Here is a 17265-nt window from a genome sequence, read left to right on the forward strand (position 1 = left end):
ATTGAGGGCATGATCAGGGGTCCTCCTCGTGGAGATGAGGTCAACTGTGTGGGTCAGAACGAAGCATGATGTTCCCAGCTGGCGGGGCCAGGCCTTGGACCAGAGGGATGTGAGAATGATGGGGTATGGGGACACCTCCCTCCCTGGGAAAACAGTGTCTCCTTCCTGCAGTCTGGGGTCCTGGGTGTGACCTCCACTGTCCCGGAGCTGTTAGGGTAAAGCTGTGTGATTTCAGCAGAGGGTCCAGAGGAGCATCTGTGTCTGTTATGAGCCTGGTCAGGCTGGGACAGGCCTGGGGGACAAATAGCCCTTCAAGAAATCATGTCTAGTGGGAGACAAGATGAGGTGGGTGGGAGGGGGCTGGGGTCACCAGAGCCATGTGTCCGTCTTTTGGTGTTGTCTGGCCTGCCTGGGGTGAGAATGCAGGCGTGGTTGCTGTGGAATCCACTTTGGCCTCCTGTGAGTGGACGTCCATGCAGGGGAGGGAGGCGGCTCGGGGCACAGGCTGGCCCCCCGGGTCTCAAACTGCTCCCTGTCTTTCATCTGACCTGGGCCTGTTCCTGCTTCCCCCACAGCTCTGCTCTACAAGCCCATTGACCGAGTCACCAGGAGCACCCTGGTCCTACACGTGAGTGTCTCCCCGCCGAGTGGCCAGGGGGGACTCAGGAGTGGGTGGGAGATTGAGCCCAGGGTGCAAGAGCGCTGGAGTCATGACAACAGCCCATGCGGGGAGCTGGGCAGAGGGTCCCTGGGCCCTGACTGCACCTGCCTGGCCTGTGGTGACCATGCTGATGGGCCCAGGGCCTAAAAATAGCTTGGCCACTAGGCTTGACTTTTGGCCAAATGCTCCCTGGGAGGCAGGCACTTCCTGCCTCCTCATTCCTTGCCTGGTCTCCAGTGTCCTTGGAGCAGCTGTAGGGTAAGTGGGGGGTGTCTCTCCCAGCTGCTTGGTGAGAGGAGACTCCACCTGGTCTGCACCACCAGGGAGAAGAATCATGACTGCAGCGGTAATAAAGGAGCACCACTGCCCTGCTGCTCTGACCCTAATTCTTAGTTCAGCGTTTACAGGCATGACCAAGTTAGAGTAAGGGTCCCTAGTTGCCCCCCTTGGAATTCCTTCAGTGAGGATTGAGTTCTCCCCACTGTCTTCTCACTAAGCCCCAGCCCCGCTCCCCCCATCTCACCACCCCATCCTTTCCAGGACCTGCTGAAGCACACACCTGTGGACCACCCAGACTACCCGCTGCTACAGGATGCCCTCCGCATCTCCCAGAACTTCCTGTCCAGCATCAATGAGGACATCGACCCCCGCCGGACTGCAGTCACAACCCCCAAGGGGGAGGTGAGCTCAGGACCCAGTGGGGCTCGGCCCCCAGGGTGAGGAGGGTGCCCGGCACCATTCCTGCTCTCTTGCACACACGGGCACCACCGCCCAATGCCCGGTGCCTCTCCAACCCTGATCCCCCAGTCCCAGCCAAGGATAGGCCTTCGGGTCCTGAGCCAACAGCTTAAGGTCCAGCATCTCATTAATCTTCATAATAGTCTACGGAGGCAGATGAGGAAACTGGGGCCTGGAGAGTCTCTCTAGGTCTCCTGCACAGGTCTCTTGGCTATCAGTGTCGGAACTGGATCCTTTAGCTCGGGGTCCCTGACCTCTGGGCTGCAGACTGGTACGTCCTATCAGATCAGCAGCAGCATTAGACTAGAAGTAAAGTGCACAGTAAATGTAATGTGCCTGAATCATCCCGAAACCATCCTGCTCACCCTCAGTTTGTGGAAAAATTGTCTTCCATGAAATCAGTCCCTGGTGCCAAAAAGATTAGGGACCGCAGCTATAGCTGGGGTGTTCTGTCAGCAAGCCTCAGGCACTGACCCCCGCACCAGGGCTCCTTCTGTCTCATTCTTGAATGCAGCCACCTCCTCTGGGCAGCATGATGTCCTCAGGGTCCCCTGGAAGATAATGGCTCAGGCTGAGGGAGCTTGGAGAGTCAGGGAGAAGAGGCTGAAGCTGCCAGGTGACTGAACTGTCCCAGGTGGGCTCCTGTATGTGGCTAGCAGCTCCAGTTCCCTGGGGGCCCTTTTTGCTGGAGGAGTGGGGGGTGCCTCAGTGAGGGGAAGCAATTTGAAGAATCAGAGGGACAGTTAGCCACGTGGGTCAGCAGCCTGACCCACACATGGAGCTTCCTGTCCAGAAGAGGTAATTAAGTGGCGTTCAGGAGTGAAGGCTGGCTGCCTTTCTGCTCCTCTGTAGTGTTTATGAGGTTCCAGTGTCTCCTCGGGAGGGAAGTAACGAGGGACAGGTTCTGGGGATTGGCTAATGGGACCAGAGCACTGTCCCTGCATGCAGCTCCCAGCCCCGGTTTGCAGACCCTGGAATGTCACCAGTTGGTTTGACTGGGGATGTCTGAGAGATCTCCAGAGGCCCTCGAGCACAACCAGTTTGGGATCATTTTAATAGTGTGCTTTCTACGTGCTCACCTACATACACAGCATATATAGGTCACACAGAGAAGCCTGAGACAGACCGTGACAGCCCCGCAGAGGCCTGCTGGCCCAGGATGGCAGGGAGGAGGCTCTGGAAGTTATATGTGGAGCGAAATGCTCCAAACCAGCCAGAGCCCAGGGTAGAGACAGCTGTAGGATCCCCAGGACACTGCGACAGCCCCACAGAGGGAAGCCCAGGGTCCCCCATCCATCCGCCTGAGGCGGGTTGCAGAACCCACTCAGAGGCTGTGTAAACGGGCCTGAGTGGTTCTGCAGATCGAAGTTTAGCTGAAACAAGGTCAACATCTTAGGCAGAGTTAGGGAGGCATTTCTAGGGTGGAGGTGGGGGGTATTTATGACTCAGGGTGGGTCCATCCAGGGGTGAGCTGTTGAGGGCTGCAGAGAAATGGAAAGCTACCACTTGTGGATCATATATTACATGCCAGGCACTATATTGACTGTTGTAGATATACCATGATGTCTATGCTATGGGGGTCATTATCCCCATTTTATAGATGCTAAGACTGAGGCTCAGAGAAGTCAGGGAACTTACCCCCAAGATCTCAGCCAGGAAGGGGCAGAGTCTGGATTCAAGCCCGTGTTAGATTAGGTGTTAGGTATGAGCTCAGTCATGTCTGACTCTTTGCAACCCTATGGGCCCACCAGGCTCCTCTGTCCATGGAATTTTCCAGGCAAGAATACTAGAGCTGGTTGCCATTTCCCACTCCAGGGGATCTTCCTGACCCAGGGATCAAACCTGCATCTCTTGCGTCTCCTGCATTGGCAGGTGGATTCTTTACCACTGCGCCACCTGGGAATCCCCAAGCCCGTGTGCCTGACCCCAAAGCCAGTGCTGCTAACCACCGGCACTACGGTCCTTCCCTGGAGCCCCACCCCCACCCCCACACTGGATGGGTGAGGGCTGGGCCCTGGGCTGACTCCCCCTGAGCAGGCGGGGGTGGGTGTGCCATCTCTTTCAGACGCGGCAACTGGTGAAGGACGGCTTCCTGGTGGAAGTGTCGGAGAGCTCCCGGAAGCTGCGGCACGTCTTCCTCTTCACCGACGTCCTCCTGTGCGCCAAACTAAAGAAGACATCAGCGGGGTGAGTGTGCAGGAGGGTTGGTGGGCGGGGAGAACTAGACCCCGCCCCCCCGGTGGAGCCCGTCAGCAGCCCGGGGCCATCTGCATTTCTTTCCCCCTTTTTAAAAACATTAATTAATTTATGTTACTTCATAGCCTTTTTCTAAAAATAAATCATGGTTTTAATTATAAATATAATACAACCAAATTACAGTGGGTGGGAAATAAACCTTGTCACCCACCCGAACATAAGCATCAGTCTCCTGCGGCTATATTTCCTTCCAGTTTTTTTTTAAATGTTCTTATGTTTTTTCATATACTTGTAATCAGAGTGAATACCCAATTTGGGGCTCTGCTTTTTCCATTTCACGTCATAAGCATTTTCCCTGTTGCTGCCTAATCTTCATAATCATCATTTTACTTTCCTGCATGATGTTACAAGTGGATATGCCATAATTTACTTAAGCATTCTCCTTTTATTAGACATCTCTAAATTTTTGCTAACTGCAATTCAGTGAATATTCATTAAATCTGATGCTACCATTTATTGAGTGCTTATGCCATGCCAGGTGCCATGACAAATGCTTTGAATATATTATTTCTAATCTCCCCAGTGGCTTTACAAAGTAGGTATTATTATCCCCATCTCACAGATGAGAGAAAAGGCTTAGAAAAGTGAAATAAGTTGCCCAAGGTCATACAACTAAAGTAGAGGAGGCAGGATTTGAACCTTAATCGGACTTGAAAGTTTCTTTTGAGCTCCATCTCTGTACCCAGTGACTAGAGTGTCTCTGTTACAAGCAGAAAAGATTCTTCAATATGTATTCCTACGATCTTCCACCTTTATTTTCTTACCACCTACGGTGTGCTGAGGGAGGCAAGCCACAGGCTTAATGTTGCAGGGAGGTAGAAAACGAAGTCCTGGGGAAAGTGAGAGAAGGAGAGGTTATTATGAGTTTCAGTAGAGGGGATGACGTTTGAGATGATTCTAAAGCAGAGGTGACGGTCGTAAGCATAAACTCCTCTGCCTTAAGTCCTTTGCCCACAGCAGACATTACTAGTGGACCACAGCACTATTTCTCGTTGGACTTGGATGTGACTTTATAATCCTCAACTCATTATCCCTCAACTCATTACCCCGTGTGACTTCTATTGAGAAGAGGTGGCATTCAAAATTGCATCTGTATTGTATCTCTAGCTAAGAAGATAAAGAATGTAAGTTATGTTTAGACAGGCTGGAAGGGAAAGAAGAGTTGGATGGGGAATAGGAGAGACCACTCTTGCTCAGACACTAGAGGTTTGGGCTGCTTAAGAATGTCAGTCGTTCTGGGCCAAAAGAATGGCAGGAGCGAGATCCAGAGCCCTTACCGCTGCCTGACCTTAGAGCCTAACTATCGTTATTCCATGAACGTTTCCTGATCAGGCTCCTCAGGGCAGGGATCATTCTTGCCTGTGACGAGTTCTCAGTAAATCCCTCTCAGGTGGTTTTTGGTTCCAGGCCTGAAGATGCAGTTCCTCTGTGGCTCACATCTCCCTCTGACCTGTTTGCAGGAAGCACCAGCAATATGACTGCAAATGGTACATCCCCCTGGCTGACCTAGTGTTTCCATCCCCTGAGGAGTCTGAAGCCAGTCCCCAGGTGCACCCCTTCCCTGACCACGAGCTGGAGGACATGAAAATGAAGATCTCTGCCCTTAAGAGTGAAATCCAGAAGGAGGTGAGCAGAGCCTGGCATCACCTGGGGCTGAGAAGTTGGCTCTTTCCATTGTGGACCTTTGAATTGGGTGTGCCAGGGAAATGGAGAAAGGAGAAGTGATAAAATTTGGGAGTCTGACAAGGGAGGCAGGATGTAAGAGAGGAAGGCCTTTCTTTACAATCTTCAAGATAACATGTCTGACCATGATGATGAGCACTGGGCAGATAGAGGGCGGCAGGCCAAGGAGTCAGTGCTCAGAATTTAGTGGGGTTAATTATGGAAAGTTTCCTGGGGAACAGTGTATGCCAGACACTGCAAAAGCAAGAGGAGAAAAAGTCCTTCTTAAGGAAAGCAGGATGTATGAGAAGGGAAGGGCCTGGGAGGCTCCTCAGAAATTGACAGATCGAGTAGGCAAATAAGTAAACAGAGGCGGCCTTGAAGATCACTTGGTCTAAAAATACACAGAAACTTGTATCCTGATAGAGAACTGAGATTCTGTCAAACACACATGGAACATTTACGGATAATTTATCATGTAGTAGGCTGCATTTTGTTGTTGTTCAGTTGCTAAGTTCATGTCCAACTCTTTGTGATCCCATGGGCTGCAGCACAGCTGACTTCCCTGCCCTTCACCGTCTCCCTGAGTTTGCTCAAATTCATGTCCATTGAATCAGTGATGCCATCCTACCATCTCATCCTCTGTTGGCCCCTTCTCCTGCCCTCAGTTTTTCTCAGCACCAGGGTCTTTTCCAATGAGCTGGCTCTTCCATCACATGGCCAAAGTATTGGAGCTTCAGCATCAGTCCTTCCAATGAATATTCAGGGTTGATTTCCTTTCAGATTGACTGGTTTAGTCTCCGTGCAGTCCAAGGGACTCTCACGAGTCTTCTCTGGCACCACAATTCAGAAGTGTCAGTTCTTTGGAATAAGAAATCTCAAGTTTAGGAAAAAAAAAAAAAGGTGTACTGGTCATGTTCACAAACTACAGTGCAGTAAATTAGAAATCAACAACTAGAATATAGTTAAATATATACCTGGGAAGTTAAAACTTTTCAGGTAAAGAGGAAATCAAAAGGGAAACTGCAAATTAGACCTGCATGAAAATGAGAGCACTCCAAATTAAAACCCAGGGGATACAGCCAAAGCACTCATTAGAGGAAAATGTATAGCGTTAAATTCATTATATTTGACAACAGTGGCTAGAGGAAAACACCCCAGAAGGAGGCTTCCCCAAGGAAGGGAAAGAGGAGCATGGAGGGGCTTGGTTAGTTGGCCGGATCTCTCCTCTTCACCCATCCAGGCTTGGCTTGGGCCTGACCTCCCCAGATGAGCCTTCCCCATTGTCTCTCCACTGTTGGGTGTCTCGGTTGGGTGCCTGGCTTCCTGGTTCAGGATGTTTACCTCTTTGATTGGCTTTATTTGTGCTGAGTTATTATTGCACACTCTGCTTTCTCTCTTCCCCACTAGAATTTCAGCTCCAGGGAGGGGACTGCTTTCTTCAGTTCTGTGTCTTAATGCTCAGTTGCTAGCCTGCCAGGCTCCTCTGTCCATGGGACTCTCCAGGCAAAAATACTGGAGTGGGTTGCCATTTCCTACTCCAGGGGATCTTCCAGACCCAGGAATCGAACCGATGTCTCTTGCATCTCCTGCATTGGCAGGCACATGCTTTATCACTGTGCCACCTGGGAAGCCCTCATGTCCTACTACTTAACATGTAATAAATAGATGCTTTATGAACAGTTGAAAGACACATGACCAGATGCCTTCTAAGGATTCTTTCAACCCAGATATCTTTCTCTGAACAGAGGAGAAGAAAACCACAGTAATAACCCAGGGATGTTTGGGTCATGGGAGTGTCCTACCCTTGTGGCTTAGCTGGTAAAGAATCCGCCTGCAATGCGGGAGACCTGGGTTCGATCCCTGGGTTGGGGAGATTCCCTGGAGAAGGGAAAGGCTACCTGCTCCAGTATCCTGGCCTGGAGAATTTCATGGACAGTATAGTCTATAGGGTCTCAAAGAGTCAGACATGACTGAGCAGCTTTCACTTTCACACAGTATCCTAGGACTGGGGTACACCTGCCCAGAGGGAGCCCCCTGACCAGCACAGGTGTCCTCCTCCTAAACAGCCAGCCCACCCTGCCTCAGGGGAGCCTGCTTCCCCGTTTGGGTCTGTCAGCATCTGCACATCAGGGGCATCCCGCATGTGCGTCTTTCACCCGGCCCTGGGAGCTGCAGGCTCTGAGCCTCTGTCCTGCCCCAGGTGTGCAGGCGTGGCCTTCTGCTTCATCGGGTCCGTGCTTACTGACTTCTGCTGGCTGCAGGGCTGCGCCAGATGCTCACAGACCTCCTTATCCAGTGGAGAAGGCACACATTCTTCTGTGTGACTGCAACATGTGGCACAGCGTGATGAGAGTCACTGGAGATGCACGGTGTTGTTTTCTGAGTCACAGGAGCAGCAGCAATTTATTCTTTTAATAATATTTTTAAGCCTAATTTTTTTCCCTAATCCCCAGTGTCTCACACTGACTTCTTATAACAAGAAATACAATACCAAAGTGTGTAGAATAGAATTTCTTACCTTCCCCCCATTATTCCCAGTTTGAGGTATGTTCTTCTAGACTCTCCTGTGTTTACACGTGTGTGTCTGTATTTTTTAATGAGATTAGACTACATGTGCCGTTTTGCAGTTTCATCTGTCAGGTCCCCTTTCACAACTGCATCCTGTTGTCACTCGACGGCACAACATATTTGGGTCTTTAGATGGTTTCTCATTCTTTCCTCTGCCCTTCTGTTTCTTTCCGGTAGATCCCCTGCAAGTGGGATGTCTGGGGCAGAGGGCTTGCGCATTTCATCGCCGGGTTTACGTCTGAAAAGTTTGCATCCGATCATGTTCCCTCCAGCAGTGTGTCATCATCTCTGTTCCCCCACAGTGTCACAGCACCGGCTGTGAGCAATTGTCACAATTCTGCCAGTCTAGTGGGTAAAAAAAAAAAAGCAGAGATGAATCCTCGCTGTAGGAGCTTGAGGATGGCATTGGAACTGAGATGTGAAGCATAACAGTGGTGCATAAAAGGGAAGGGAGCCTTTATATGATACAAACTGGAAAAACTGGAGACAGCTGAGACGGGGAGCAGCTTGTTAGAGAACAGGGAATAATAGTGTGAGCCCGGGGTGGAAGATGCAGGGCACATGTGGCGGGCATGGAAGCTAGAACCCAGCCCTGGGGAGGTCCCCTGGGGCCAGACGTAATGAGGGCTTTATGCTGAAAGGTGTCTGCTGCTTTTAAGCAGGGCGGCTCGGTGGTACCCAGAATTTAATTTATGGACATGACTGAGTAATAGCCCAGAGATGTTGATGCCACTGGAAGATTTTTATTCCTTAGATTTATTTTATTACTTACAGTTTCCAAGAGTAGGGGGCAGGCCACGCCACACAGGGCTAGGTAGGAAAACACCAGGTTCGGTCAAGGGGCAGAAGGAGGGACTTCCCTGGGGGTCCAGTGGTTAAAACTCCATGCTTCCAATGCAGGGGTGCAGGTTCCATCCCTGGTCTGGGAACTAAAATCCCACATGCCATGCTGCGTGGAAAAGAAAAAAAAGGCAAAAGGAGCTTGGGAAGTGCATGGCCCAGAGCCTCGACTGTGTTTTCCACAAGAAACAGCTTAGGACTGGCAAATCTGAATAAGTCAGCAGGCTCTGGGCTAGAGTGGTGGTATCTAGTTGCCCTGGGTTACTTAGGGCAGAAGAAATACTGGCTTGTATGTGAAAGTTAGTTAAAGGAGAGGGTCAGAGGTGTGGACTCCAGACTAACTGGTTTGCACATGAAAGATGCATTCACAGGGAAGTCATTTACTAGCCTAGGAATTAGCATGTCCTGCAAGGAGCAGTTTTATTTTCTGTGGCTGACTGGCCCTCCCAAGAAAAAAAAAATGATGACTATACAGAGGAATGCTGTATGTAGAACTACTGAGTGTGAGGGAGGCGGGAGGGAGGATCGGGATGGGGAACACATGTAAATCCATGGCTGATTCATGTCAATGTATGGCAAAATCCACTACAATATTGTAAAGTAATTAGCCTCCAACGAATAAAAATAAATGGGGGGAATAAAAAGAACTATGGGGTGACAAGTGGAGTCCGAGTGCAAGGAGAGCCCCCTGTGCCCTCTGTCCCCTGCAGAAAGCCAACAAGGGGCAGAGCCGGGCCATCGAACGCCTGAAGAAGAAGATGTTTGAGAACGAATTCTTGCTGCTGCTCAATTCCCCCACAATCCCATTTCGGATCCACAATCGGAATGGAAAGGTCAGGAAGGATGGGGAGAGGACACACAGCCCCCTTCCTCCAGGGCTGCCCACTCTCTATGGCTCCTGACCCTGAACCGGACCTGCGGAAATCGGGGCTTCGGGTCCCCCCACCCCTCGCTCCCAACAAGGCTGCCATGGCTCCTGCCCTGGACTGCCTCTCTCCCCACTCGTGTAGAGCCAGTGCCCTCTGCTGGTCATCACTGGCACTGCCACTCCCATCACCAGGCTTCCTAGGAGGAAGGCCTTCCTCCCAGCTGCCTTCTGCTCCAAGCCTAGGGGTGCCTGGGTACAAAGGAACTTTATTGGGGGCCCCAGAATCCAAAAATGTCCTGGGCCTGACTGTGGTCACTCTAGTGAATTCTCATCTCCTCTCTTCAGAGCTACCTGTTCCTACTGTCCTCAGACTATGAGAGGTCAGAGTGGAGAGAAGCAATTCAGAAACTGCAGAAGAAAGGTAATGCCCCACCCCTACTCTACGCTGCCCTGCTGGTGTCCATGGCAAGAGAGGGCCTTTTGCATTTGCAAGCACTTTGATGTCCACTGGCTCGTCTTTAGCCCTCCTAGTTACTCTGTAAATTGCCAGGGCAGATGGTTCTTAACCGATGCTACTGATCAATTGAGACCCAAAGAATTCAGGTGCTTTGCTTAAGAATGTGTAGTGAATTGTCAGTAGGACTGGACCCAGAGCCCACAGTTGCTCCTCTGTCTCTTGCTCTTGCTGTCATGTACATAATTCAGGAACCTCTCCAGTTGGACCCTGCGCTTCTTATCCCTCCGGCAGCACCCCTGACTCTCCCCAGCTGAGTGTCTACTCCCCCTTCCAATGACCAACTCTGCCCTTAGAGCTAAGCTTTTTTCCCTGCAGTAGCCCTCAAAGAAGAGCCGTGGGTCCTAGTGGACCTATGACGACATTCCGCTCTCTCTCATCTCCTCCTGCAGATCTTCAGGCCTTTGTCCTGAGCTCAGTGGAACTCCAGGTGCTCACAGGATCCTGTTTCAAACTTAGGACTGTACACAACATTCCTGTCACCAGCAATAAAGACGGTAAGATCTGGAATCCAAGTTGCTCAATCAGCGGGTCCAAGCCCCTGGGGTGTTGCCAGGACCTTCCACAAACACCTAGCCAGTCACTTGGCTACCAGTGGCTGATCTCTGCTCCGCTGGGCTGGGAAGACTCAGTTGCCAGATACAGAAGAGTTTGAACAGATGTTTTTCTCTGCTGAGTCCCTGGATGGTGCCCAACTCCTCCCTGGTGACCTCTGGCTGAAGAGAAGAATCTGGTGTCCTGGTGCACTGGGACTGTGATGTTAATATGTTCACGGAAGCAGAAAGCTTAAGCCTGGGGCAGGGTGGTGGGGGAGCACAAGGTTAGGTGGATTAGAGTAGTGTGTGAGAAATAAGGCTGGACCTGTTCTTTGGCACAGAGTGACTTATGTTGGTTAATTTCCACTTTGGAAGGCTAGACTGAGGAGGGCAGCAGTGGGATAGGCAGGATTCATAGGAGGGAAAGTGCCCCCGGCGGTTGGGACTTAGTCCTAGGAGGAAGGTGCGGCCAGCCGAGGCTGAGTGGAGGGAGTGCATCAGCTCGCACTCCAGGCAGCAATGGACTGTGGATGCTTCTTCCTCTGGCCACCAGGTGGTGCTGTCGGACCAAGGTGCAGACTGGCTCCCTTCCTTTGTGTAACCAACCAGCCAGGGGTGAGTCGGGGGAGGAAGCAGGCCTCTCATCACCCTCTTCCCTGGGGGGCTTTTCTCTCTTGCAGACGACGAGTCTCCAGGACTCTATGGCTTCCTCCATGTCATCGTCCATTCTGCCAAGGGGTTTAAGCAGTCAGCCAGTAAGTACCCAAGACCACCTGCCCCAGGAAGAGACTGCATTGTTCATCCTTTTACAGAAAGTCCCTGTGGACCCATTGCATGGGGCCTCCCACCTGTTCTGCCTTGGTCTGCCCAGGCTGGGGCCCTGCCAGCTGCTTTGAGGTGTGGGGCATTCCCCCAAAGGCCAGGAGCTAGCTCCTCTTGGCTAGCAGGGGTTCATCCCTGCTTTCTGTCTCCAGGGTCTGCTCTGCCCTAAGCCCTTCCCTACCCCCAGGTATCAAAAATATGGGGCTCCCATCTCACATCCACAGATCACAAGCTGTGTGACCTTGGGAAAATCTCTTAACCTCTCTGAGCCTTCTCTTTTTTTCCTCCAAAAAAAGGCAATCATGCTTGTTAATACTTACCTAAGAGCTGGCTTAAATATGACCTATATGTGTAGGGCCAGCACACTGCTACCACACATTCTTTTTCCTTCTTTATCACCATCTGCTATGTCCGTGCAGTTCTTAGTATTTTACAAAATACAGTTACATTTTTATCCAACTTTTCTCCCTGAAGGAATTTGTTAGACAGCTAATAGTTTCTCCCCATTTGCCAGATGAGAAAACTGAGTCACAGAGAAAGAAAAGGACTTAATATTATACAGGATCAGAAGCCTGATTCCTCTCACTCCTTTCTCTTCCCCTCTGACTGATAAGATCTGCCCTCTGCCTTCTTCCTGCAGTGCACCACGCAGGGGGTATGCCAGTGACTCACAATCAGTCATTCAATTAACGTTCTCTGTGACACCTGGATTTCCAAAGCAAATCTGCCTCCCTTCTCTGTGTTCCCATCACCCTGGGGCAGCACCTGTCATACTTTTTTGTCACTTAAGATGTGCTTCCTCCACTGTGAGTTCTTAGAGGACAGGAGCCACGTCTCCTTCATCGCTGAATGAACAGGAGCTCAAAATGCTGAACGGAAGTAGTTTATTTCCAGGCGCCTATTGTGCGCCTGGGTCCCTTACTAGGTGCTAGAGAAAATACAAACATGTCTCGTGAGCTGACAGTGGTTGGCACATTCAGAGCCTTTTCGGGTGCATTATCTGCTCTGAGCCTCCTGGCACCCTTTCTAGGTCGCTGATGCCATTCCCACTTGGCACGCAAAGAAGCTGAGGCCAGAAAGCTCCAGGGACTTTCCCAGGGCGGCGCAGCAGGGCACACAGGTGATGGAGTTGAATCCATGCCTTCTGACACCAAGGCCCTCGCTTTCCCCTCTAGAGCAGCATTTCTCTGTGTGGCCAGGACCCCCTCACGCATCACTCAGGCAGTGCTGGTGGAACAGCACCAGCTTCCTGGATGCCCCAGACCCACAGAATCTGCTGATGGGGCATTGCCTGGGAATACTCCTGGTCAGTCGGCTCTGTGGGGCTGCTGCACACACCAAGTCTGCAGCCCCCTGAGCTGGCCGGGGACCCTCACCTCTCCATGGTGACCAGATGTCTCCCCCTTCCTGTCTCTCTGCCTCCTGTCAGCTGGGATGGGCCTCAGGAGCAGGCCCATTAGAGCAGGGAGTTCCACTCCCCCAGAGCAGGGGTCCGACCTCTCAGACTGGGTTGGGGCGCTCAGACATGGGGTGAGGTACGGCTCCAGAATCTCCCCTCGCCTCCAGCCAGTCCTCACCTCCTCCCTCTGCCAGCCCTCTGACCCGCTCGGATGTTCATTCTGACTCAGGCCTTGTGAATCTTTAGCCGTGGCTGCTTGTCCTAGTAAACTCATCACATCCACACAGTCCGGCCTGGCCTGCAGGCACCATCGTCTTGCCCGATCTCCAAAGGAGAGCAGTCAGGCACAGAGGGGGGGTGGTTTGCGCAGAGCTAGGATTTGACCCAGACAGGCCGACTCCAAAGCCCTTCCTTTTATCCCAGAACTAGTCCCTGAGGGGGGATTCCCTCACAGGGGAACCAGTGAAGGGACACTTCATGCCCATCCATCTCTCGGCTGCCCAGACGTGCTCTCTGCTCTGATGGGGGCCCGATAGGCCTTTGGCTTCATTCGCCTGTTCACCGGCGCCCTGCTCAGATACCTGCTGTGCTCAGATACCCGGTTACATCCAGTCTCCATCACACACAGTGAGGGACAGCTCTCCCCAGTCTTAGCTCTGTAGGAGAGTCCTGATGGAGAACAGCCAGCTAGGTAGCTCCTGGGGCCTGGGAGGGGCATGTACATCCACCTTCTGACCTCCACCCCCTGCCCCTGATTCACATTGTAGAGGATTGGCTGTGGTTCCCCAAAGTCACCCCCCAGCACACACCATTACCCTGGGAAACAGCCTAGGCAGCGCCCCTGGAGGGGCAGGATGCGGGGCCTGAGGCTGGGCGGGCGTGTGTGGATTTGCAGAGTGCGCATGGGCACTCTGGGGAGACTGATGCGTGATCCCCCATCCCTCCTGGGTTCCCAAGCCCCGGGCCTCACTCGGTGTCTCTGCCTGTCCCCACAGACCTGTACTGTACCCTGGAGGTGGATTCCTTTGGCTACTTTGTCAGCAAAGCGAAAACCAGGGTGTTCCGGGACACAACGGAGCCCAAGTGGGATGAGGTGAGTGGTCCCCGCAGAGACCCCGGGCTCATCCCCCACCATGCCCACCCTGCTCCCAGTGCTCTTGTCCTATTGTCTGGGGATGGCCAAGCCTGCTGATGGGCCAGCCCCGTCCCTCTGACCCCTCTGCCCTCCCCTCCCTGCTCATCTGGCTTCTGATCGTGGGTTTGTGTCTAGACACAGTGTTATAGTTTGGGGTCTCCCATCCAAGTACTAATCAGGCCCGACCCTGCTTAGCTTCTGAGATCAGGTGAGATAAGGTGCGTACAGTTCAGGTTCTATACTTCCCTTCCTCAGTGATTCCCAGGCCTCCGGAGCTCCAGAGAATGGGGAAGCTGCTCCAGACCTCATGACGTGGTCCTCACGGGCCCGCCTCACCCCTCTCACCCTTGTAAAGATGGGGCCCACTCCTGCCGGGAACCCAGGTCAGCTCCTGGCGTTTCAGCATCCTGTATCGTCTTTCCCCAGGAGTTCGAGATTGAGCTGGAGGGCTCTCAGTCCCTGAGGATCCTGTGCTACGAGAAGTGCTATGACAAGACCAAGGTCAATAAGGACAACAACGAGATTGTGGATAAGATCATGGGCAAAGGGCAGATCCAGGTGAGAGGCAGGCGCAGCCAGGGCACCAAAGCGAGTGTGCCTGGGAGGCGGCACCAGTCGGGAAGGTGTCCTTCTCCTCTACCTTCTCGGTCGAGGGGATTGGCCTTTGTGACTTGGGTTCACAGCTATCTTGAGCAAAGTTCCCCGAGGTCGTTCCTCTCCCCCTGCTGGAGATGGTGTCCTATTCTAGCCCCAGAGGCCCGTGTGTGTCTGGTTCCTTGGGCTTCCACATCTGGTGCACTTAGGTCATCCACACTCCTGCAGGGTAGCCTGGAAGGATGACAGTGTCTTTGTTTACACATCCCGTCTGTAGCCTTCTGATGGCTTTTTCCCAGAAATACTGTGTTAAGAAGGATTCTGAGGTATCATGAATGCTGTGTTGGATAGCACTGTCTGCCATGGAAGGAGTGAGACCCCAAGCATGTGCCGCTTTACTGGAAGGGCTGAGGATATAGCTGGGCTGCTAGGGACTGGCCTCTGACTCCACTGCGAGGTTTGCTGGGCTTGACTCGTCTGTGCCAGGAGTTTGTTGGCTTAGGGTGGGTCTTGCGGTCCAAGCAGGGGCAGGTCCTGAGTCCACATAAGGTGTGTATGCGCCGCCCCAGCTGTGTTTCTTTACGTTATAAATGTATGTAGGGAAAGGGGCTTTGTTTGCAGCCTGTGTTTTTGGAAATTCTGCCAGTGTTAAAGATGGTTGCTGTTCACTTAACCTGTAAAGGGGATGTAGGCTTGGAGGCGTGACGTTTGGTGCGGAGCCATCCACGTTCCATCTGGCACCTTGTGTGGCCTTGTGCTTATCACACAAGTGGCCTGGCTTGGGTGTGGATTCTTTGACCCTGCACTCAAGGGAATCAGTAACTGACATGCCCTGGGATTGAGCTGTGGGCATTGGGTGCTCTGGGCTTCTTAGCAGCTGTACCAGGTATCACCTGGGTGCGGGGAGCTGAAGCTGAATGATGCTTTTTCCCAGGAAGCATTTGTTCTCTGGTTCGCTGTTGAGGCCACAGAGTTTGGTGTCTGACTCTTGGCTGGGTGTCTTCAGTGGCAGTGTCCTTGGGGACTTGTGTGCTCCCCGACCCTGTCTCAGGCGCCTGTGTTTGAATGAGGAAGATGACGCTATTCTGTGGGGGCCCAGCCATCCGACTCATGACACCCCATGTTCCTGAACATATCTCTTCTTAATGCTGGGGGCCTGCACCTCACTCTTCAGCACCGTCGCCAGGGAGATGGTGCTGCCAGGCAACCAGCAGCCAGTCCTTCATTATTTAGGGAACAGGAGCTGATGGGAGCGAGCTCTAGATTTAGTCCCGGGAAGCGACTTCCTGCAGAATAAGGACTGGGAGCCCCATGTCCACGTCCCTGGGCTGCCCATCTGACCCCAGGAGGTGCCCAGCCAAAAAGCATGACAGGTGCCCACACACTCCGGGCCATTAGTGGCTATGGAATGGAAGGGTTAAAACGGTGTTCTGAGCAGCCAGCTCAGGGAGCACCATGGACGCTGACCTCCAGGGCTCCGCAAACCCGGATTCCAGGGCTTGATGGCATCGTCCCCACCTGGACTCGCAGTCCTCTTGCTTCCCTCCTTCTCACTGCTGTCAGCTGCATGGGCCCCAGGGGAAACACACCATAAATCATTACATCTTGGAGACAGGAGCAGATGGAGGTTGTGGGGGAAGGGGAAGAAGCCAGGTTATGTTTGGCAAAGCCGAGAGCGCAGTCTGGTAAGGAAAATGTTTCTGTGTTTAAGCTTCGAGGAATGTTAAACGCCTGGGAGTTGATATTAAAAGAAACACAAACCTTCCTGCTGCCAGCTGACCTGGGTCTGTGAGCGGCCAGTTCAGAGCCAGCGTCCTCTGGAGGGCTTTGAAGTTGCCCAGCCCTCAGCCCCCTGAGGCCCAGCCCTTGGTCTTCAGCCATGGAGCCGTCTTGCCCGCCTCCCTCCTGTGGATGGGGTGCGGGTGGCGGGGGTGGTCTGTCCCCACCAGGAGTGCGCTGTGCTATGTGAAGTCCACTCACCCTTCTGAGGATGCCCGGGCTGGGTTGGAGAGGCTACACCGAGCCATTTCCACGTGGCCAGGCCCCACGGAGCCATGGAATGGTCTGTTCCCACAGCTCGCCCCCACCTCCCTTCCCCCCGGGTGTCCAAGGAAGGGAGTTGGCACCGGCCTCTGGCACCCAGTTCCGTGCCCCTTCAGCGGGCGCCGAGGATGGCACTAAAGGTGGCCTCACAGTAGGCGCCGAGGCCTCGGGGACATTCAGGTGGCCTGAAGGAAGGGCAGGTGGAGAAGGCCCACCCCCTGTGGCCCCCACTTCTTTCTGAGGCCCTCCTCGCTCAGCCCATCCAGGAAACAGCCGGAGACCCCAGGCCCTTCCTCCCAAATAAGCCTCCCTCTCTGGTCGGCGGTGGGGGCAGGGACTCCAGAGCAGCAGGCTGGGGGTGAGGAAGGGGCGGCATGTGGTGATGGACGAACGGCAGCTCTGATCACCAGCCTGTGTGTCCAGCGTTTGCACTCCTGGAGGCTTGTTCCCAAATGTTCTCATGTGGTCCTTGCAACAGCTCTTCCAGGAAAAGGACAGTCACATCCGCCCCGTTTATAGACAAGGACAGTGCGGCCCTGGCGTCTCCACTGACAGTGCAGAAAAGGCCCTCCCCTCTCCTCTACGCTGTGTCCCTGTGGGCCAGGCCTTCATCACGGCGTCCCCCA

General features: G+C 53.0%; 1 protein-coding gene across 4 annotated transcripts in view; it reads left to right on the top strand.

Moving 5' to 3' along the window:
- ABR (ABR activator of RhoGEF and GTPase) overlaps positions 1-17265 on the top strand; it is a 188416-nt gene that overhangs the window by 135175 nt on the left and 35976 nt on the right. For all 4 annotated transcript variants that reach the window (XM_070478809.1, XM_070478812.1, XM_070478810.1 and 1 more), the window contains 10 exons: positions 576-628; positions 1202-1342; positions 3465-3586; positions 5116-5281; positions 9439-9561; positions 9942-10017; positions 10503-10607; positions 11327-11401; positions 13863-13960; positions 14429-14560. In XM_070478809.1, the coding sequence (XP_070334910.1) occupies positions 576-628; positions 1202-1342; positions 3465-3586; positions 5116-5281; positions 9439-9561; positions 9942-10017; positions 10503-10607; positions 11327-11401; positions 13863-13960; positions 14429-14560 (1091 nt within the window). The remainder of the gene's footprint in view (positions 1-575; positions 629-1201; positions 1343-3464; positions 3587-5115; positions 5282-9438; positions 9562-9941; positions 10018-10502; positions 10608-11326; positions 11402-13862; positions 13961-14428; positions 14561-17265) is intronic.

This window comes from Odocoileus virginianus, chromosome 17 (assembly GCF_023699985.2).
Source record: "Odocoileus virginianus isolate 20LAN1187 ecotype Illinois chromosome 17, Ovbor_1.2, whole genome shotgun sequence".
NCBI classification, from domain to species: domain Eukaryota; kingdom Metazoa; phylum Chordata; class Mammalia; order Artiodactyla; family Cervidae; genus Odocoileus; species Odocoileus virginianus.